At 39.1% G+C, this 23,771-nt stretch overlaps 1 protein-coding gene across 3 annotated transcripts in view; it reads left to right on the top strand.

Moving 5' to 3' along the window:
* Window positions 1-23,771, top strand: part of edc4 (enhancer of mRNA decapping 4) — a 64,685-nt gene that overhangs the window by 33,985 nt on the left and 6,929 nt on the right. For all 3 annotated transcript variants that reach the window (XM_004913502.3, XM_002935371.5, XM_004913501.4), the window contains exons 14-26: window positions 5,080-5,171; window positions 6,836-7,017; window positions 8,953-9,041; window positions 9,318-9,456; window positions 10,031-10,485; window positions 10,664-10,762; window positions 11,772-11,918; window positions 13,027-13,063; window positions 13,952-14,132; window positions 17,128-17,283; window positions 20,201-20,316; window positions 20,777-20,942; window positions 22,413-22,599. In XM_004913502.3, the coding sequence (XP_004913559.1) occupies window positions 5,080-5,171; window positions 6,836-7,017; window positions 8,953-9,041; window positions 9,318-9,456; window positions 10,031-10,485; window positions 10,664-10,762; window positions 11,772-11,918; window positions 13,027-13,063; window positions 13,952-14,132; window positions 17,128-17,283; window positions 20,201-20,316; window positions 20,777-20,942; window positions 22,413-22,599 (2,046 nt within the window). The remainder of the gene's footprint in view (window positions 1-5,079; window positions 5,172-6,835; window positions 7,018-8,952; window positions 9,042-9,317; window positions 9,457-10,030; window positions 10,486-10,663; window positions 10,763-11,771; window positions 11,919-13,026; window positions 13,064-13,951; window positions 14,133-17,127; window positions 17,284-20,200; window positions 20,317-20,776; window positions 20,943-22,412; window positions 22,600-23,771) is intronic.

Raw genomic sequence — 23,771 nt, forward strand, 5'->3', positions numbered from 1 at the left:
CAGCACTGGACTGTTGCTCAGTGGTCCAAAGTATGTCATTCGGAAATCAAGGTGCCAGAGTCTGGAGGAAGACTGGGGAGAGGGAAATGCCAAAATGCCTGAAGTCCAGTGTCAAGTACCCACAGTCAGTGATGGTCTGGGGTGCCATGTCAGCTGCTGGTGTTGGTCCACTGTGTTTTATCAAGGGCAGGGTCAATGCAGCTAGCTATCAGGAGATTTTGGAGCACTTCATGCTTCCATCTGCTGAAAAGCTTTATGGAGATGAAGATTTCATTTTTCAGCACGACCTGGCACCTGCTCACAGTGCCAAAACCACTGGTAAATGGTTTACTGACCATGGTATTACTGTGCTCAATTGGCCTGCCAACTCTCCTGACCTGAACCCCATAGAGAATCTGTGGGATATTGTGAAGAGAAAGTTGAGAGACACAAGACCCAACACTCTGGATGAGCTTAAGGCCGCTATTGAAGCATCCTGGGCCTCCATAACACCTGAGCAGTGCCACAGGCTGATTGCCTCCATGCCACGCCACATTGAAGCAGTCATTTCTGCAAAAGGATTCCCGACCAAGTATTGAGTGCATAACTGAACATAATTATTTGAAGGTTGACTTTTTTTGTATTAAAAACACTTTTCTTTTATTGGTCGGATGAAATATGCTAATTTTTTGAGATAGGAATTTTGGGTTTTCATGAGCTGTATGCCACAATCATCAATATTAAAACAAGAAAAGGCTTGAACTACTTCAGTTGTGTGTAATGAATCTAAAATATATGAAAGTCTAATGTTTATCAGTACATTACAGAAAATAATGAACTTTATCATAATATGCTAATTTTTTGAAAAGGACCTGTATATACCCTTTGGGTGGGGGATAGCCATAGGGTTGCCCATAGTGGGGTGACTGATGACTCCTGTTCTATTTGAGTCCATAGTTTAGAGGATCTGTGGAAGGACCAATCTAGACACCTGTTTATGACGGTTGCCTTGTGGTAATCTTCCCAGTCTGGGAGGCTAAGTCCTCCATCTAGTTTTGGAGCGCAGAGAGTCTCTGGTTTTTGTTATTCCATTTGAATGTTTTGGCTAGTGTGTTCAGGGTGCAGAAGGTGTTTTTGGGGGGAGGGTAGGGGATGGCCTGAGAGATGTATAGGAATCGGGGTAGAACGTTCATCTTGAGGGAATTGATGCGTCCAATCCATGATAGGGTTGTCTTAGACCACATTTGTAGGTCGAGTTTGATGGTAATGTTGAGGTCGCCACCTAGGATGTGCTGGGAAAGCGCTGGTAAGGTCTCTGTTAGGGCTGCGTGTTGTTCGGTGGGGGGGAGGTAGATTGAGGCCAATGTGTACATGGTCCCATTTATTTGGCCTTTTATGAAATGAAATTTACCTAGTTTGTCTGAATGCGATGCAATTCGGGTGAAACCTAAAGAGTCTGCGACTAGGATCATGACACCTCTGGATTTATTGCTATATGGTGTACTAATGGCTGCGGTGGCGAAACCCCTGAATCTGAGGAGTGGTGTTTGGTTTTTCTTGAAGTGTGTTTCTTGAATTAACATTATTTGTACCTTAAGGCGTCTCATGTCTTGTGCAAGATTATACCTTTTGATGGGTGTATTTATTCCTTTCGTGTTTATGGATCCGATCCATATGTCTGTCATAGATTAAGCTTTGGCGCGGGTGTTCCTGGTGGTTTCTCAGAGCCCATGCATGCTGGCATTGTATATGTAAACATTCTGTGGAGTTCCTTGACAGTGCAGAAAGATTGCAAGGAGAAGAAAAGATATAACATTATAACCAAGTAACACAATTGTAAATTGTAACTGATTCTGGGGCATGTAGGGGGGACTGACCAAACACTGGGTGTGTCTTGTACCCCTGTCACATCCATGATATTCCCAATGGTCTAGCCTTGGGGGAGTGTGAGGTTGCCGCTGCGAAGCCATGATAACATGACTCCCGCGCTCAGGCAGCGAGAGTGGCAAGGGGCACCTTCCCAGGCGGTAAAACTTGTTAATAACATGGGGGTAGTTGTTAGCTAATATCTAAGGGTAGAGAATGTGGAGTCATGATTGATCCCATGCAGGGGGGGAAGGGGGGTTTATCTTGATGGGGGGGGGTGGGAGCTAATCCGAGGGAGGGAGTTTGGGGGGGGGGGGGAAAACCCAGGAGTAAGTCATTATTGCCAGCTGTTGATGTCTGTATGGCGTATATACTACAGGACACTGCTGGTGGGCTATCCTGATTACACGTCCAGGTGTCGGCCGGTGAGCAGGAAGATAGGTATGACTGGGTGAATTGGAGTCATGTGGGATACAGCAAGTAAAAGCGGAGAGTTCTCTGGTCCGTGATATCCACATTCCACCATATCTACGATATGAGAGCCCGTCTCTAAACGTCTGTGGTCCATGCTAGGTCGGAGGGGCCCTGGATGGAGAGGCAATAACTTTATGTCGTGGTGATGGCAGGCTGTGGTGGTGAAAGCCAAAGTGGCCGGGTAGATAGTACCTTGAGTGGGAGTTGTGGAGGCTGACCAGAGTATGGTTACAGGTGCATTGAGAGAGGGAAAAAAAAGGGGGGGGGGTCTTTGTCGGCTTTCTTTTCTTCCCAGCCATCTTTCATCCCCTCCCGGTGTAGCCCTTTGTATTAATTGCTCCGGCTGTCTCGATAGCAGTAGCGAGTTGTTATTGCCGGTTGTTAGTGTCTGTATGGGGCATATAGGTTAGGTCGCTTGTTGGTAGGCTGTCATGATTGCACGTCCTGGTGTCAGCCGGTGAGCGGGGTATTGGGTAGGGCTGGGTAGGTTAAGCCATGTGGGATGTAGCATATAAAAGCAGAGAGGTAGTGTCCACATTCCGCAAGCGTCTGTGGTCCGTGCTGGGTTGGGGGAGGGAAACCCCCTGGGTGGAGAGTCAGCAGCTTTAAGTCGTAGTGATGGCGGGCTGTAGTTGTGGAAGCCAGAGTGATCGGGTAGGTAGTACCTTGAACCCGGGGGGTATTGCTCTTTATCATTTTTGTCTTATTATTATCCCCTCTCTTCCACCTCACCTTGGTTTGTTGGCTATTCTTCCCTCTTACTTTCTCTTTAGTTTGTTAGGAGGTTTGGATAATTCTTTGAGGGCGGGATAGCAGTATTTCTATCGTATTGGTAGTGGTGAGCGTTATCCCCAGAGTCAGTTGTGTTGTCCATAAGTGTTAGTTAGCAGGTAATTATAATCGCATTTATGAGCAGGGATCTTTTATTCTATGCATTCCGTAGTGTTCAGGTGAGGGATTTTTTGCTTTCTACCTCTGCACTCCCAATGCTGTCTCCAATGCCTCCAATGGGTCCCCATTATAGGCTAAGTCCCTCCACTCTTTGAGGTCAATCGCAGGAAGGCCTAAGAAGTGGCAGAATTCATCTGTTCCTTCAGGCTCCTTTACTGTGTATTGTTTTCCCTCTTTTACTGCAGTCAAGGCAAATGGGAAGCCCCTTCTATAGGCTATGTTTTAAGCTCTCAGGGCATTGGTGAGAGGTCTTAGAGCACGGCGTTGTTATATCGTTAGCCAAGCTAAATCTTGGTACACAGCGATTTCGTAGACCTGATATTTGTAGCGTTCCACATTGCGTAGCGCCCATAGTATATCACACTTGTGTACACAACAGAACAGTCCCGAGTGATCGGTGGACTCTGTCCAATTCTAATGGAGTAGCAGGGTCTTTGCCCAGTATTGTATTGAAAAGTGTGCTCACCGTTTGGCGAAGTTCTGTGGAAGGGACCATTTCGGGGATGCCGCGGATCCTAAGATTGTTGCGCCGTCCCCTATTGTCTAGGTCTTTCATATGTTTTCGTAGCAGGTAGATAAATCTGTGATGGTCGTTGATTCTGTTATTTATTTGGTTGTGCGAGGGCTCTGTTTTCTCCAGCCTGGCGTCAAATTTGCTGTGCGCTTCACCTATGGCCCTTCGGTTTTGATCTCCGCGAAGTCAGCCTTGTGAGATTCTTGTAGTGTTTTGGCCATTGCTCTGAGATCCTCCTTAGTCGGGAGAGCGGCAAGTGTGGACCTTAAGTCTGCAGGGATCCAGTGGGGCTGGGGCTTCGGGCCCTGTCCTCCGCCATCTTGGATTCACGGGCATCTGGTCGGTGAGAGGTCTGTGCAGGTTGCTCTACCTTTTTATGGTGTTTCCCCATCTTTGGAAGGCTGGGTTAGCACTTATATTAACGCTTCAGCTTGCCTGTGGCGGTAGAGTCGAGAACCTGCGTCATGGGTTTGCAGAAATAATTAAATCTATTATCTTTTTGTTACCTTTACCTTTATGTAATAAGAAATATACTTGATACCTGTCCTATCAAGTTTTACTGCACAAGAATGTGTGTAATTAGCAGTGCTGTATTATAAATGAATAAATGTCCCACTTCACAGTTAAGAGAAGTGGTATAATCAGACCCAGATTATTCACAATACAACATACAAAAAAATCCCATCCTGGGATGAAAGGTCCTGCATTCTTGAAACCTTAATCAGAAACAAGGCTTTTAGCAATCACTAACAATACAAAATGTATTATAAATGAGCAGGAAATAGAAGTCCTGGTTAATATTGATGCAAACCAGGTCTGACTATATATTTGGGGGGGGGGGGGGGTGTGAGGCCTTGCCACTACGCCCTGTACAAAAAACAGCTCTGTGTTAAAGTCTAACTTTCTGTTAGACTTTGTAGAACCAGTTTGTTTTGTTAGCACAGTATGGGCAAAATTTGTTCTTGCCTAAATACAGCACAACTAGACCTACTTAAAGGAAAACCATTACTCCAGAATGAATACTTAACCAACCCCAACAGCACATACTACAAAAAAAGTATATTTTTATGAAAATGGTTTATTTAGATGAAGCAGCATTTAACATATAGGCTGTTCTATGTGATATATTTTTATAGACACATACATTGTTTGTGGGTATAGTTTTCCTTTAAATTTAGAAAAGTTTAGAAAAGATGGATGAGAGGGGAAGCCTCCAACTACAGTCCCAGTCAGTTGCTTCTGTGCAGTGCCAGTACATTTTCCCCCCTGATCTTAGATGCCTTCTTATTTTCCAGAGCACTGCAAGATGTTCAGATCTGGTTTCAACCCCGTCAGAATACTGAACCTGCTATATTGGGAACATCTCAACCAACACAGGAAGATTTTGGTACGTGTTTTCATGCTGTGGCAATTTTGAAAAACTGTAATAGCAATGACCAAAAATAAAATTGTTGATGTAACCTGTATGGAACATTTCTCTGAAGTGACGGCGATTGTTCAATTTGAAATGCTTTTTTATAGGACATTTTGTGGGCCAGCCAGATACCCGTGGGACCCGCGGTTTGGGCGGGTTCAGACCGACCTTGGCACATCACCTGTGGGTTGCAGGTGGCTTCGGGCTGAGCTCTTCTGCTCGCCCTCCCCACCCACAACCTTACAGAGAACCTGCCAGCTCTCTTCCGGGTTTTCTATTTAAAGGAGTGTGCCCGGAAACCCCATCCCCCTTCGCAATGTCATTGTGGGGCGTGCACGGGTCTATAAATAGAGGAAGGAGGTCGGTTAGGGTTCAGGTTGGGTGCGGGTCAAGAAAATCTCGACCCGCACATCACGAGAACCTTATAACTCATTTACTGACCCAGCAAAGAAGTAAAACAAAAACACATTTGTTTTTCTTCTGTCCTAATTCAAACTTAAGAAGAAATAACGTCAAGTTGGGGGTACTGTGATGGCTATTCCAGAATATTATACTTCTCCCTCTGCATAAATGCCTTTGTAGATTTGCAACTGTGTTTATGGTCCTTGTCTTGTTGGAATATCCAACCCCTGCATAACTTTAAGGTCCTCTGTACTCACCCATTAACAATATGTATAGGACATTAAGACATTCTCTGCATTAACTACCAAGAAATGCCGTCCCCTTTAAGCAAAACAGGGATTGTTTGTCCATATATTGCAATATACTTCAAGTTGGCCAGCTACATCAGTCATGCCCGATCTGGCCAGTCCTACACTCACTCTTATCTAATTCACTAAGAATTTCACCGCTTCATTATACATGAAACAATGGGACTGAGTTTTACCTGCAACTTAATTGCTTTCAGAATGAAAAGCCCCTAATGGTTGCCCTTTTATTGGTTCCACTGGGATCACCTGATTGCAGTTGGAAAGGGTGGGAGCTACAACATGGAGCTGGCCACTGCTGGCTCCTGTATAAACTATAGCTCACCATAATATAATATAATATGCACTGTTTGACTTCCAATGAAGGTTCCTGTGGGGAACTGAAACATTGAGCAGAGTAAACCTTTGGAAGATTGATTCTGCAAATCCTGCAAGCCTTTCTTCTGCATTGTTTATAGATATATATATAGATCATACAAATATATGCATTTTATAAAGAAATATACCTATAAAACTATATTTTATATAGAGATGTACAGAACAGATTTTTTGTGACCTTTCTATTATGCTGCAGACTGTGTGGATCACTGCATATGGCACTGAAATCCCTTTATATGCTGTCTGTTCCTCTCTTTTATTAACTGGGATTAGCTGTACCCGCAGTTGCAGTTCATTGTCTGTGTTCAACCTTTAAACCACTCATTTAAAAACCACAGTGTGTGCCCTGCTTTAGTTAATGGTACTGAATAAGAATTACGTATGTATATCTGGAGCAACAGTGCTACCAGCAATCATATACAGTCTAGCTAACCTTATAGATTTGATGCATAATCATTTTATGGCACAGTTTGTTAATGAACTGAAATGATGCTATATTGCTATATTATATATGTAGCTGCTTAGGTTAAATTTTTACATATCTGTTTTTAGCCCTTCCTGATCATATCCAAGGCATCAACAAGGAGAGAATGTCTTCCACGCAGGGATCTTTGCATGGCTCCCAGTCAGAATTGTGCAGGATCACTACTGACTTCCTACTCCTTTCTACTGACTCTGCGCCCAAACTAATGACACCTGATGCGTTCATGAGTCCCAGTGTATCACTACAGCAGGTAACTACAAAAATTGATAACACTATTTGTTGACTTTTGGAAGGCTGAGAATTTTTCCCCCACCCCCCTCAGGTACCATCTGTTACAGCTCAACTATTCAGGAGGTGGGTTTAGCTTATGTAGCAGAGTATCATACATCGTTAAAGGGGACCTGTCACCTTAAGAAATAATTCCAAATTGTTTTTTATTGTGGTTGTCAAGCAAAATAAACTTTACTTACTCTATATAAATTATTTTAATCTTGGTTTCTTCAGCCTTGGAATTCACAATTGCAGCAAGAAGGCAGGGGCCATTTTGTGGACACTGTTATCAAAGCAGGCATTGCATCCTGCCAAAATCTTGTTTCTGTGCCAGTATGGGGGGACCTGATACCCATGTCCATGCACTGGTTACATAATTACATGGTGAGGAGGGAGGGGGAATGTGAGGGGTGCAGCAACATCTAAAAAGTCCTGAATTGAAAGTGAAAGTAACTGTCTGCCACACCTCTATGCCTAAGGCATAGAGGTGTGGCAGGCAATATATGACTGACAGCTGGGATTTTTAAATGCTTTTATAATGGGTATGGATGTGGTAATAAAAAAATGATTTTGGGTTTCATGTTTAATTTGAAAAGGGCTTTTATTATACAGCTTTTTATGTCTGGGTGACAGGTCCACTTTAAGGAAAAAAGACTAAATCTGTATGCATCTGTGTATATCGATGGATGAGTACACTAAGCAAATGCATTGGTTTGTAAGGCTGCTTATCAGGGAGGTACAGGTCGAAGGGCCTGTGCCCAGTGTAGGAACTGACCAGACTCAAAAGCCTATGTTTACAACCCAGAAGGAAGCCAGACTTATTGCAAAATGGTTTCAATTCTTGGCAGATTATGAAGTGTATGGGTGTGATGGGCCAAATCAGGGCAATTTTAAAATCAGTTTATTTTGAAAAGTTTTTCAAAAACAGATTCTTCATTTTACTTAGTTGGCGGGACCCACCCCTCATGGGACCCGGGTGGACTGTGGGATAGTAACTCAAGCCTTTCCAACTAAGTAAGGTAAATTTAAAGGAGAATCAGTTTTATATAGCATTTTTCTCTCACAGGACTCTGCACTTTTTACAGCTAGCAAGGCAGCCAATAAACTTGCTCTATGTATGCTGGGGATTAAGTAGTGTGCTCAGGTATGGTATTTGGCATTTCAAATAAAGGTCTTTCAGTAATATAGATCAATATACCTTAATGTTACAAATATTTACAAAAGAAAAAAGATTGTTTTGCTTCCAGCATATATTTATACTAGCTTAGTTTAATAAAGTCTTATTACACCAAAAACCCAAAATGATGATGAATTGATTTGCTTGAACATGGCAATGAATATTTGAACTTTCTCCCCCCTGCTCTGTGTATAGTATATTTGCATTTTTAATGGGTTATGTAATAAAAGGCACTAAATTTGCCCAGGAGCAGTAACCCATAGCAACCAATTAGCAGGTTAACATTGGTTGCTATGGGTTACTGCTCCTGGGCAAACTTAGTGCCTTTTACAACATATGGGGGATAATGTTCTGTGTGCCTCTGTGCATTGTTTTTATGAAATTAATAGATACACAAAGGCATAACAAAGACACTACAGATAAACTATAAATAAAATACAATTAAACATGAAATGCAAATTCTTTTCCTTTTTAAATTATGGCATCAATACTATAATTACATTTCTCATAATTTAATGTTAATCTAAGGTCTCTGTGATTGCTGTTTTGAGATTACAAGGATGTTTTTTTTCCAACTTTTTGAAAGGAGGTTTTCAACCCCATCTCCTATGTGAATCTGTGACCAATTATATATGTTATTAATTTACAAAGCATGTCACAAAGTCTGCTCAGATATATTGTATTTTATGTCTTCTTTATATTGAGGCTAGCATTTTAACATTTTGCTCTTTCTAACAGGGCATTTCCTCTCCTGGAAGCATCATAAGCACACTTACAGCGGTTACACCCATTAGCAATACCTCAAGCAGTGATACAGTCCTGTCAAGGTAAATGACTTCTATGTGATTTATGCAATTTGTTCTGCGTTTTAGCCAGGATGCAAGCAGTTGGTTTTTAAAGTAAATGAACATAAAAAAAGACTTGTGTATCTTAGTGTATTTTATCTTAAGATATTGGTACACTGAACATTTTCCAGCATTTTGCCCAGTGACTTTCATTTCTGAAAACATTCCTGTTGTAGTTTGCACAAGATGCAAATATTTTTTCTCCCCATCAGCAATACTGTTGCTTTACTATAGCTGTCTTAATACAAATAATTACAGACCATCTGAGGAGATGACTTTAAGCACAATGTTGCAGTTAGACACTTCGCGTGATGGAACCCTACAGTCCAGTTCAAGAAATTCAGCTGTTGTCATCCCAGGAATGTCTGAGACATCTGTATCAAAACCAGCTGCTCAGGTACAAATACAATACAAAAATACATTTTGTGATCTCCAGAGCTCACACACTGTGTCAGGGTTAACCATGGGTGTGTATGACTGGCAGGAAGGCTGTTTAATCTGTTGGTGCCTTTTGAAGTTCTAAAATAAATTTATGTAAAATGAGTGATGAATGATAAGTGTCTGGCTGAAGTGCAAGTTCATATAACTGACCAGTGGTCAGGGCAGGCGGCATCTCTGTAATCAGGGCAAAGGCTAGCCGCACAGGGGTGCAGATTGAAGGGCACAGGCTTAAGATGGGATACAGACAATACTAGAATAGAATAACTCTCCACTTTACAGGGGATACACCACAGAAAAAATGTTTGATAATCCAGCCCAGTGAGAATCACCCACATCAATGAACAGGAAAGAATTGATTTTGAAATCAGTGCTTTCTGTATACATAGTGCTTTTTATAGGATAAAAGGGATTTTAATTTATGTGGTTATACTTGTTCGAAGTCTGATAAATAGAATTATGTATGAATAGTATAATGCCGCCATGTATGTTTGGTTTTTGTTTTTTTTTTTTTTTTTTTTTCTTTACATTAGTTGGTGTCCTCCAACCATCCTCTAGAGCTGCAAGATTTGGACCCTTTGGTTGTACCACAGGCTTCTCCCACACGTGAACGTTCTCCTGATGTCATATCCAGTGCATCCACTGCAATACCTCAGGACATTCCAGAGATTGCCTCTGAGACACTGCAACGTAGTTATATTTCTTCTGTACCTTTGGGCTTGTCTGTTGAAGGATGTGACTCCTCCCATCATAGTGACAGCATGAGCTCGGCTGCATCTGCATTGCATTTGCTTTCTCCCCATAATCTTTCTTTAGATCATGGACACAGACCAATAATTATTGGATCTTCAGTAGTGGAGAATGAGCGAATCAATGCACCATCTTTGCTAGAGAGCAAAATCCAAGAAGATAATGTGGATATAGGTTTACCACAGCCTTGGCCTGCAGCACCTGACATTACCAAAGAGACAAGGAATAGTTTGGACAGGTAAAAAGAAATTGTTCACTTGTAACTTTTTCAAAGATAATACTTGATATCTCCTCAGTTTTCTTTAGAAAAGTTGCATGAAGCCTATCTTCTCTGGGACAGTCTCTCTTGAATCTTTCCAGTTTTTTCAAATTTTCTTAACATTATTTTTTTTTTTAATTTATACTTTATCTTCCAGTTCAAGAAATGGTCAAGACAGGGGAGACAACTCTTTTCACAGACATAACTACCATTTACTACAACAGCATGACAGTCAAGATGCCAGTGCTGAACAGAGGTAAGCTGAAGTATTGTTCATCATTTTGATCATCCTAACAGAACATAATATTGACATGGGTAAGCTAGTAGTGTTATGAAGTGATTTTTCCAGTAAGGCCAGTTATTGTGTGTAAAATGAAACTCGCCGAAAAAATAGTGTAAAAAGCTGTGTAAAATCAATGGAGAAGTTTGCTGTCTGAACGCCAGATTTTAGCAATGATGCTGATTTTAAGCCGTTTTTTATACTGCACAATAAATCTGCCCTTAAGAGTTTGAGAACACAGACACATCTCCAGCATTTTGTTAATTAGCTTGGAGAGGAAGGGACAATAGGTCAGAATTGCTCCTTACTGATTTCAGTGCATATTGCTTCCACTTATAATCATTCATGTACCATGGTCTGTGCAACTCCATCAGCAGTCAGTTTGTATGTGTACATATAATGTAAAATGTAAGAAAATATTTTGTTTCTATCTTCCATATTATTATGAATAATTCCAATGTTTAAGGGCAAAGTTTTGGATATAGTAATTTTTGAACTGCAGTAATCTGTTATAGTGTGGCATTTATCCTACATGTTATAAAGTTTGGTCCATAGGTCCCCAGTACAGTTAGACATATTAATGTTCAGGTGCTTGTTTATATTCCACTTACTGCCAATCTGCAGACTTGAAGGGAATCTGCAACTCCTCTGGGACTGAAAACTAAAATTCTGAAAATCTTAACACTGCTATTTGTGCCAGGGTACAGGCAGTATCTAAGTAGCAGACGTGATGAATTGATTGTCTTAGGGTTCATCTCTAGGCATCTCAGTGGGGATGCTCTAGATTTTAGTCTTGCACTGTAAATGGTAGATGGTTGTTTGTTAATTTTCTGTAAGTGGTAGATGGTTGTTAGTATTGCTTTAGGAAATTCTTTGTTAATCTTCAGCTGCTAAACGAGAATTTATGCAATATAGTTTAAACAAAAATATTCTCTCTACCTTTTGCAACCTAGTGAATTTTTTTAAAATCTTTTCTGTCATTAAGTGATCATGATGATGAAGTTGCTAGTTTGGCGTCAATTTCTGGAAGCTTTGGAGGCAAGGGTCAACATCTTCCCATTAAGGACTGGAAGAGCAAATTATCACCACGTTCATCTCCAAAACTACGTCGGAAGTCAAAGAAAGATGAAATGTGAGTTAAGGCTTGTGCATTTTGTAAAGGAATGGCTAATTCAATTCACTATAGGTTTAAAAATATAATGGCAGTTGTTTTTGAAGGCCAAAGTCCTCTTTTCTTTTTCTTTAATTTTGAACAATGCATCCTTAGAAAAGGAGCAGAGCAAACATAATTTTCATCTTCTAATAGATTATTATGACTCTACAGTGTAAAAACTGCTAGTATCCTGAAAACTAGAAAAACATGGAACTAAACCCTAAAAATGAATATGGATAGTAATTCCAGGTAGGCTGAGTATGGCACACACAGGCAGCATAGGGCAGAGAAAGTAAGGTGCACACACAGGCAGAGTAGAGCAGGGCAGATAGAACACACAGGCACAGAGTAGGGAAGGAGACGGGGAAACCTATCATGACTACGCAAGTAACTGATCATGACCACTTCAACATGAACAGTTTGTACTGCAGTTCATCTGAGGTGTGAACAGTGTGGGAGCCTAAAGTCTGAAGGCTTACGGGTGTAACAGAGTGGCTTACAGGTGTGAACATTAGACGGGCTTATAGGTGTGACCAGTACAGGGGTTTATAGCCTGAATCTGAGGTCTGAGCAATGCAAGGGGCCAGTTAATCATTACGGATACCATTTAAAGTTTACACAAAGTAAAGCAGTCATAGCAGCCAGACAGGTGGGGTGGGGCACACAAGGGGGCTGCCAGTTGGGCAGCACTGCATTATTGCATTTTACAGATGGGACAGCATTTATTAAAGTGTAGTAATTGACTAATTTTCCTATTTTCTTGTGATTCTGCTCAACTTAAATTTTACACTTTATATGTAACAGACTGTGCTTCTACCAATTATACTGTATCTTAATTATCATTACCAAGAGCTAGCATATGACTGGTACATGAAGTGGTGCTGAGTTTAATATGCTGTTTTATTACACTTTAACAAATATTCTTATTCTGTGACAACCTCTTTACGGCTGTATTGTAAAATCTAAAATGTTAGGAGAAAAAAAAGAGAAACTTAACACTTGAAAAGTGCACCTATATGTAAATATATGTCTTATATTTAGAATTTAAATATGGGATTAAATATATTTGTAATTTTCCTAATTCTAGGGAACTGACACAATCTCCACGAATTTCAGACCATATGGTGAGTTCAGGATTGCTATATATTTATGTATTTAAAACCAAAGGTGATAAATGCATGAAAGCTGATGGTTTCTGTGCCCTGTGGCTTATGAATAATATACCAAGTGCCCATCTGCCCACCCATTGAATGGGTAAAGTTACAGAGGAGAATAGACTGTTCACTTCTGTTACTACTTGCAATATTATGCACCCTTCCTTCAATGCTTAAAGTGATACTGACACGAAAAAAACTACTTTTCAAAATATGAATATACATAAAAAGCTACCTATAGGTCGTGTTGGCGGTTTTTCGCTGACAGGTTTGGTTTTGTAAGTAATTGTTACTTGAAGTTCCTAAACCTGACTGTTTTGCCAACCTGACTGTCCCTTCCCAACCTGTCGGTTATAGCTTCTAATGCTAACAGACAAATATGGCTGCCCATCATAGAGGAACAGAGGATCAGACAGGTAATGTAAAAGCATCAGGCAAATATTTTTATGGCAAAATTATAAAGTTCTTGTAAAGACAATGTTATGATAGATGTAAAAAAAAAGATTTACTACACTACACTTTCTGGTGTCAGTATCTCTTTAAAGAGTAAACATTTTTAGTTTAGAAACAAAAATATCAATCATCTTATCAGAAGTGATCAAAACCATTTTTGCATTACCCGGCAGATTCCTGTTTGAATATATTATGCTTTTATACTTGAATTTTAGAAGATTTGCATTGAATTTTGTTTGTTTACAATAGATTATTCAGTACTTATAACAATCCTCTCATAGAACACAATGGTTTAATCTGTTCTGTGAGGAGAAATCATTTAAAAAACTTTCAAACTAAATAAAAAATCGTATGCGATACTGACTCATTCTTACTAAAGGCAGTTTATATGTTTATATGTTGAAGGCAAATTATGAGTTACAAGAAGAGTTGTTATGTATGTTGCGCAACCAACAAAAAGAACTTTGTGATCTACGTCAAAATCAGCTGGAACTTATGAAGAAACTTACAGACCATATGGATGCAGTGCAGAGCTCCATAATGGGACATGTTGAACGTGTAATTGATACTCAGCAAGAGCAGGAACGTATCCTTTTAAAACAATAATGTAATCTATTCATAGATGACAAAAAGCTAAGTAATAAACAACTAGGTGCGAGGCGATTCGGGAAACCATTGGTCCACATTTTGGTGCACATCCTGATGCAGCTTTGCGTATGGACATGAAATTCTGCACTTCTGGGAGGCAGGGAGGTATGCCAGTATGAGACAATTTTGCAGAAGCAGGTGCCTTATATAGCAAACAGCAATCCATCATTGTTTGGCATTGGGGATTTTTAAACTGAGAAAAATCGGAGGTTTCGTTTATTTAACAAGAAAGAAATCGCCAGTGTGCGGTTTAACCCAAGCCTTCGTATTCAAGTGCTCAGGCTAACGTTTAATCTGGAGCTGGTTAGCTGCTAGAAAATATATATACAGTGAAACCCTAATTTTACATTCCCCGCCAATAAATAATTTCTCTGATTTTACTTTTTTTTTTTTCTAGTCTCCGTTAAACATAAAATGGGGGGTTTTAGTCATTATTTGCACACAGAGAAAATAATTGCCAGAGCACAAATTCTGCCTTTATAAATATATATTTTAAATTCACAAAATTGGCCAAAGTTTGACACAAACACCTAAACTATTCTGAGAGTCCTACATTGCCTATATTTGCACTGAATTTATGGTGCATTTCCAATCTTTAGTCCCTCAGCAAAAATGTCACTGCGCAGTAACAGTGTTGCACCTTTTACTTAGAGGCTCTTGTGATAAAAGAAGGGAGCTTTTAAAGGACATGTAAACCCTACATTTTCCTATCATGTATATAAGATGGCACATCTCCCCCCACCGAAACCACATCATTTGTGTTGCATGTATCCCTTCCGTTCGCCAGCACCATCACATTTTCCTAAAACAAATAGCAGCTTTCACCCGTTGGCCATTTTCCCTCTGACATCATCAGTGACATTTACATCAGCAAACTGTACATGTGAGCTGTAAAGTTCATGGAATGAAGAATGCAGTCTTACGGATCCGTGGCATAATGACCAAGTAACAATTAATATATAAAAGCCCTACAACCCCCCCCCCCCCCAAAAAAACCAAAGCTGCTACAAATACCACACCGCCCAGATTTAGATGTAATAGGTAAAACTAAAACCTTCCACAACTATATATGTATGCAGATATGCTTTTCTTTTTTGTATGTTACTTATGTCATAACCTTCCCTTTTTCTTTTTCCTGTTATTAACTTTGTTCAATTACTCAATAAACAATATGAGTTAAAAAAAAAAAAAAAAAAAAAAAGAATGCAGGCTTACACAGGCAGAATTTACTTTGATAAGAAGTCCTGCTTGGATTGAGCCCTGTAACAGTTAAACTGAGCTCGGGGGAAACATGTTTCTCCAGCAGAGTGCACAGCTAGAGCAGAGTTTCTAAGGAAACCAGCATTGCCATCTCTTCATTGGCTGCTTAACTGGAGGGTGTTTGGTAACCTGAGTTGAGAAAAAACTGAGCATGCTAAGTAGCTAACAGCTACTAAGTAAATTCCTAAGGGGTTAGAGAAGGAAAAGGAACCCTCGGTGATTTCGGGGATTCTGCAACTTTACTTTAACAACTCTCTGTCGCATGTGACTCTGGGACTTAGCTACAAGGGGTTATATTACACAGTAATATTACACACAGGTTAGACTAACATCAGATTCCCCAAATGTACCAGCAACTAGAACATCTATTTGCTACCCCCTACTATTAACGGGCAATAGAATCCTAGTATGTATACCTCCCTGCGGTCTACAACAGGTAGTATTTACCAATGCACAAATGGATCCCTCCTAATTGGTGGGTATAGGCTGACCTTGTTTGGTATAATTAGGAAGCATGTGATCTCCTTATCAATATGATTTATGAGGAAGTGAACCCTATAGCAGAGAGGGTATATAGAAGAAGATATGGATCCCCTGCAGCTCTAGGTCCACAGTTCCCTGTTCTTTGACCACATCCAAGAAACAACTGTACAGCTTCCCTGCCGAAATGATTTGGCTCTAAATTGTCTTCTAACCCAGATAAGTTTGTTACATTTCCACAGTCCCTTATTGCATATCTAATTAAATGTCTCTGCGGACCTGACACATGTTAGTTAGTGTTAACCCTTTACAATGCCAGGGCAGTACTGCAGTGGCATGACACTTACTGTTACCTGCCACTCCTGTTGTTCAAAGGTTATTTCAAGATTTGAAAGAGGCTGTTCATTTAAAGGAGAAAAGCCTAAAATGTTAGGCACCCCCAGTGACTTTAAAGGACATGTAAACCCCACACACAAAAATTTAATCAGTGAACAGCCTCTTTGAAATTTTTCAATACCTGCCACACTGGTTGTCCAGAGGTTAATAGTAAGGCTGCAACATCTCCTTAATTACTTAGATTTCCTTCTCCTCCTGTAACCTACTTGGCCCCCTTCCTCAGGAATTTGCTTTGGCTGTTGGCTTGTGGGCATGCTCAGAGGGCATTGCTGGTTCCCATAGAAACTCAGCACTAGCTGTCTGCTTCAGTTTTTTTCTCCTGAGCTCAGCTTTACCTACAGTGCTCAAACAAAGCAGAATATTTATCAGACAGTTGTGCCTGTGTGAGCCTGTATTCTTGATGAAATGTTTGCTGAATAAGGGTCTGTGTGTGTATGTTTGCAGATTAAATTGTATCTGATTATGTATCAGAGGAAAAATGGCCATTGGGTGAAAGCTGCTATTTGCTTTAGGAAACTGTGATGGTGCTAGCAAACGGAAGGGATATAGGCAGTACAAATGATGCCATTTGGGAGGGGGAGACGTGCCCAACTGATATACATTGTAGGCAAATGTAGGCTTTACATGTCCTTTAATTGCTTACCTGTTACCCTGGGCTGGTGCTCCTGAGAGAAGAAAACCGCACCAGCCCAGGGTACCTGCAAGCGAGTGTCTCCTCTTCCTGCTGTCTTTGTTTGAAATGTACATAAGATCAATAAGCATATTTGTTATTCTTCTAAATTGCTACGATCATTCAGAAAGGAGAGTTGAGCGAATTTTAAGTGACGGACACGAAAGGAATGGTCAGCTGCAGGAATACCTTTCACAACAACTTTCTCATTCGTTGTCTGGATCTCTTTGTAACCGTGTGGATAAGATCATAAGGGAAGAGATGAAAAAGACTATTTCTCAGTGTAAGTAGATATAATATTGTAGTAGTATTGTGGTAACCTTGGTTTAGAAATTGGTTTGTATTTTTACTTTTATGGAGAACTGTACAGATGTTACCTTGAGTGGGTATTATTGTGCTAATAGGGGATATAAGAAGTCCGAGCAAGGACTGCATCAATTAGCCCATGTGGTCCTTGATCCAAGTAATAGAAAATGACAGACAAATGCTGCTTTTAATAGCAACAATATAGACAAATTTACTTTACAAATGTATAAATGAGCATTGCAAAATTGCTTAGAATGTGTTTTTTTATTAGGCAATAAATTCTTTTTCACATGTCCTTAAAAATGTGGCATTGGACTGTCTCATGACAGCATATAGATTATTTTAAAAGTATTATTGAACTTTTGTCATGCGAAATTTTCAGATCCAATTTCCATTTCCCTATATACAATCTATAGGATGTGTAGTCCATTGTGTCTGAATCCTGTTTCTAAACTATTAATGCAAATCCATTTGGCTCTTTTGCCCTGAATCCAGGGTTCTGTTTGGACTTATGCCCAGATCACACCCTTTTTTGATGGATTCGGACAAATTGTAATCAAACTGAATCTGAAACCCCTGAAATTATATGACTATATTACTGAACAGTTGAACGTGACAATTTTTGTTCACGGATGACCTCCTTTTTTTTTTTTTTTTTTTTTTTTTTAATATAATATTCAAGTTTTTTATTTGGGTTCTGTACTTTATTTTGCAAAGCTTTTGCGTAGGATTCAGCATACAGACAAATTAAAACATTATGGAATTGTTGCAATCCTATTAATTGTACTAGCTTGCTTGTGGTGTATTCCACTTTGTACATGCTAGTCGTTAAAGCCTCCGTTTCCTCTATATAGTAGAACTGTCAGCAAATGTGTCCAATTGCAGGTGCGTGAACTGTACATAATATAGTTAAATAAGAAATGGAATAAAGAGATTACCTAGAAAATATATTCAGGTTGCATTGTTTAAAGATTTGTACAGAGCTGAAATGGTAAAGCACTATGAAGTACTTGTAGTAGGCTAGTGGAATCTGATTTATGTTATTTCAAAAGACAGGTCCATGATAGCTCAAATGAGGAATATGGCGGGCAGTAAGCATGGAAAGTGGAGCTGCTAAGCACAAGTTGGAAATAATTGGTGCAGCTAGTAGAGGACTTGGGGAAAAAAAAAAAAGTGTGCAGTATATATATTTTTTCAGGTAACAAAACAAAACAAAACAAAAATGAAGCAACAGTATACATTCGGTGTAGCTGTACATACTGAAGTGTGAATATTTAGTGCATAACATAGGTAAATAAGATTAACCTAGAAAATAGGTTGCATTGCATAGAGATTTGTGCATAGCTGAAATATTAACACTTCCCTTACAAACCTTTTTCTCGCCAAAAGATTATCAAACTTGGTACCCTTGTTCCTTGCCATATACTTTAGTTTAATTAGTGAAGTACATTATTGTTGTAGTCGTCCAGTTTAAAATAATTTCTTTCCTTTCTTGCACTACAGTCATCTGTGATTACCAAAAGATATAATGTATAGGAGAAAATATTAGTAAATGCTAGTTTTTTTTAACTAGGGTTTTAATTAATTGATTTTTATTGATGATCAGAAGTAAGTTAACAGTTCCATATAATATGACCAAATCCCATGTTCTGTGATTTACATTGGTGCAGCGTTTGTCTGTGACAGAAATTAAATATTAATTCTAACTTAACAGTAAGCTCTTAATTTAAATAATAATAAGCTTTAAAATGTAGTTACTAAGCAGCTTCCATACACTTTTACATAAATACAGAATAGAGTAGGGAGCAGAGAGAGAAGGAATGAAAAGGAGAAGGGAAGGAAAGAGGGATTAAAAGGAGCCTGGGGGAGGAAATAGCATGTAGGCCAAACCTCCCCCCCCCCCCAGCTATAAAGGCCTCCTGTACTTGGCCTGCCTTGACCTCCTGCACCTCTTCCTTATCGAATTTTCTGTAACTTAAAAAACTGCCCCTGTTGCAAATCCCAACCTAAAAATGCAGAGCAGTGCAGCTGTGTACCTGGGTGCCATCTTCTGTTCAATTGTAGAAGCTTTGGGTCTCACCGCCAATACGGACCCAGCATGCACAGTTGAAGTTGATTTCCTGATAGCCCCAACTGCGCATGCTCAAGCAGGGTCTGTGTCGGTGGTGAGACCCAAAGCTTCTATTATGAATTTTAGGTTGGGGTTTGCAACAGGGGCAGTTTTTTAAGTTCGAGTATTCCATAAGGGAGAGCTGAGGGGTGTAGAGGGGATCAGAGGATTCACAGTGCACACAAACAAGCCAAGGCACACATACATGCTAGGTCACATCAGCAAGTTAATGGATTGAGTTCTGTCTTTTGCTTCCACACTTCTTCCTGTAACAGTTAGAGCTTCTTTATTTCTGGTCATGTTATCTCTTAAGGGAACACACAGCCCATCACTTAATGGGGAAAGAATGTAGAAGGGCAATATTTACTGATATATATGTGTATGTATGTATGTATTCCATTTTGTTGAGATTCTTTAATAGGTCACTTAACATAATATAAACTATGTTGGTTAAGTATTCATTCTGGGGGTGTAGATTCCTTTTAACAAAGCAAAATTCGGCACCTATCTTCTTTTTCTGCACAAGCAGTTTTAAAAATATGAAACTGCATAAAAAAGGGTTTGCTAACTCTTTTAGAGCTGTTTTACTATAACTACATTTCTTTACAATTTATTTTGTACATATTTCATATCAATGTTTTTTCGTTTGCTAACTCAAGTAATTATACTGTTAATGGGCACTACAGTATATAAGTGCCACAACTGGTTTACTTACAGTTTACATATTCAGTAAATTTGTACCAAAAAGGGATTCAATGTAGCATCATGTTTCTTTTTGCTAAAGGTATTACCAAAACATTGGATCCAGTAACAGCGCAGTTGACTAGTACAGTGGCAGCAAAAGTTACTGCCGTGGAGGGGGTACTGAAGGAAAATGTCACCAAGATGGTTAAATCAAAAGTAAGTTTTACATGATGCCTGACTCAAAAGACACTACCCATTATATCTATATTCATATAGAATGATATCTCTATATCTATGATATATATATAACTATATTACACAAGTCATAAATTTCTTGTAAACAATATCCATATAAATGGTGACATAATAAGTCACATGCTAAAACTTGTGTATTGTATTATAATAAATAATGTACCCACTACATGAAAGGGGCAAGAGAACTTGCCTCGAGGCTATAGGAACAACATTTTCTTAAGAAGTGATGCAAGTCTTTTCAAGTCTCTTCAGAGGCTGCAGAATGTTGGCCCTAATGATGTGTTTAAAAGGATATACATTTGCCTAAAATACATCAGTCACAATTTATTTATTAATTTGAATATGTAAACCCTCTTTTCCTGGTAAAGCTCCCATCACTGCTATAAGGCCACCGGTAATTAATTTTTCACTTTTTTTCCAGAATGTTACTGATGCCATTGGTCGAGTAGCTGCAGAATCTCTTCAGGCAGTCATTCAGTCTTCATACAGAGAAGCTTTTCAAAGTATTGTTCTTCCTGCCTTTGAGAGGAGCTGTCAGTCCATGTTTCAGCAAATAAACGGCAGTTTCAAGCAAGGCACCCAGGAATGTAAGAAAGATTAATAATATACAAAAAGAAACTGGTATCATAATGTTGCATGAAACACAGCTCAAATCTAGAAATGTTCTTGAATATACAATTTCAAAACAAAAGGAAATCCCCAATAAATATATTATACATGTAAAGATGCTCACCAGGTGAAATGCAGGGTCTGGTTGGCCTGCAAGCGCCAAACATTCAGCCAGAGGAGCAGTACACCACATGTAATATAACCCAACTCTAACACTCCAAAAAGACAGGCTAAAACAGAAATCCTTACGTATTCATGCCTGCTGGCCCTTAATCATAGTCTGCCAGCAGGCATATAAGGCTTTCAATCCATGTAAAGACAGCATAACCAAGACCAACAGACATTGGTTTATAAAGCTGGTTATGTGGCACTGTTTTAAATGCTTTGTCACATTCCAAGTAGATACATCTACTGCAACCCCACTAACTTCCTACTGATAAACAGCAATTACATTTGAGATTCAGCCTTTATAACCCTTGCTGAATAAACACATGCATACATACCCTGGGGAAAATATTTTTAGGTAATTTCCTTTTTTTTTTTTTAATTTCTTAATATCTCCTGGCAAGATCTAAAATGATTAGTTTGGATTTGTAATCTTCCCTCATCACTACAATCAAAATTAAATTAGAATTAGCAAAAGAAGAATCCATATTACCCGCATAGCAGTTTTTTGTTTTTTTTACTTATTCATAAAAAAATTACTCGATAACTGAACAAGATTTTAGTTAACACTGTGTACAACATGGTTAGCAAAAATGGGTTGAGTTCCTTTTTCCTTACATGTGAAATAGGAATGAATGCTGTCCAATGCTATTCCTATTTTATTTGCTGTTTATTTGTGCACTTTGGGTTTATTGCTTTGTGAGCTGTGCTACTAATAAAGGAGGTTGGACGCATCTTATTCATTAATTTGTGCATTTTCCTAGTTAAAATATAGCATGGTCTTTTTAATGCTTCTGGTTGTAATTTGATGGCTGATGGTGCCATGAGAGTCCAAAGGTCATTTCTGGGAGGAATGTTGGTCTGTGAGGCTCCCAATAATGTGGATCATGAACCATTGTCTTAGTTGCATCCCAGTCTTTCCTTTGCTAACAACCCCCTTTTACTACACTACTACATATTTTTTAATTTATCCTTTGTATTTTCATAACCCTCCCCTCACAAATAGGATTTTATTTCATCCATTTGTTAAAATCCTCTGGGCTCTGGGTAAAGCACCAGTTCCCCCCTAAGGGCTGTAGCAAACTAACTATCCAAATAATTAACCAAAATAATTTAACCCTTTTATATCCTGTAACACATGGCACTGAATCACCCTCATAAAGTTATACTGTGAATACAAGATAACTAGGTATAACATACAAGCTCACATCAATCAGTATCAATTTTTGTTAATTTTTCTGATAAAGCAAGGTCTTAGTGCACATTTTCTACTTTTGATACAGATATGCAACAGCTAGAAGCTCATCTAAGAAGCAGAAAAATGAATGAGCAGGAAACACGTGACCCTCTGGTGACACAGCTCCAACAGATGGTAGATAGCCTTCAGTCCATAACAGATCAGCTGGCATCCAATATTGCTAGCAATGTACGCACTGAAGTTCAACACCAGATACACATTGCAGTGGGAAAGTAAGTTGTCCCCACTAATGCAGCATAACTAGACTGTTTTCTTTAAAAGGACATGGAAGCCCACTGAATTTTCTTCCCAGCTGGTGCTCTTTTTTTGGGGGAAAAGACTAAAGCAGCAGCCATGGGAACTATGTAGCACAGTGCCACAAGGCTAAATTACCTTCCTTTTCTAATCCTCTAGGTGGAATTATTTTGTCACCTATGCAGTACAGAAAAGTTTTCAGCAGTTAAAAAAAAAAAAAAAAAAATCCACGCGGCACTATGAATTTTCCCGGTTTCCAAAAAAGAGCCTGTGCTGTTTGTATCGGCCTGTGCTGTTTGTATTTTCCTGTTCTTTAAACATTTCTTTGGAGAAAAGACGATCTGCAGTAGGATACTACTAGCTTAAGTAAATTATAATTATATATTAGTCAAAATTATATTAATAGTTATAAAAGTTACAATTTGATGGTTGCACGCACTTCTCAATAGTACTTTTTCAATTTTATTGAAACCAGTTGTAATAATGGCTTATCTTCTGCCTAGCCTAAATGGAACTGGATATGATGACTGTGGACAGTCTTTATTATAGTTATTGATACAAGAGGTGGAGAGGGCTCTGCCCAAAATTGCTAGATAGGTGAACTCACTGAAACATTTGTGTACGGATTCACTAAAAGTTTCAATTAATATTTTTAAGCCATCATTTTAACATTTCTTTTAACATATCAAATATCCAACCACCTTTAAAAGAAAAAAAAACATAATTTTTGCCTATTGGGTTTTTTGTACCTTAAATTTTATTGATTTTACAGTTTCAACATATCATTATTGACGCACTTCCATGTTAGAAAAAGTTAGTTTGACATTGTCCTAATGGTACCTAGTCACATTTACATTCTGCTGCATCGGTAACGAAAAGGAAATATCTGTGTGCACCGTTGTATTATTGTGGATGGCCAATTCATATTCCATTTGTTTGACTTCCTCCACCTTGTCCTGTTGTGCAGCAATGGTGGGTGTCTCTTGTTGCTTCCATTTAAGGCTTATCAGTCCCTGGGCAGCTAAGAGGATATGATTAAACTCCATTTAATGAGGTCTCTCTTAATTTGTTTTAAAATTGGAGGATAATTGGCTTCATATTATGTGTCGTAGGATGTGGATAAGAAGATCCCTAAATATTTGATGTAATC

The sequence above is a fragment of the Xenopus tropicalis genome, chromosome 4 (assembly GCF_000004195.4).
Source record: "Xenopus tropicalis strain Nigerian chromosome 4, UCB_Xtro_10.0, whole genome shotgun sequence".
In the NCBI taxonomy this organism is placed as follows: Eukaryota; Metazoa; Chordata; class Amphibia; order Anura; family Pipidae; genus Xenopus; species Xenopus tropicalis.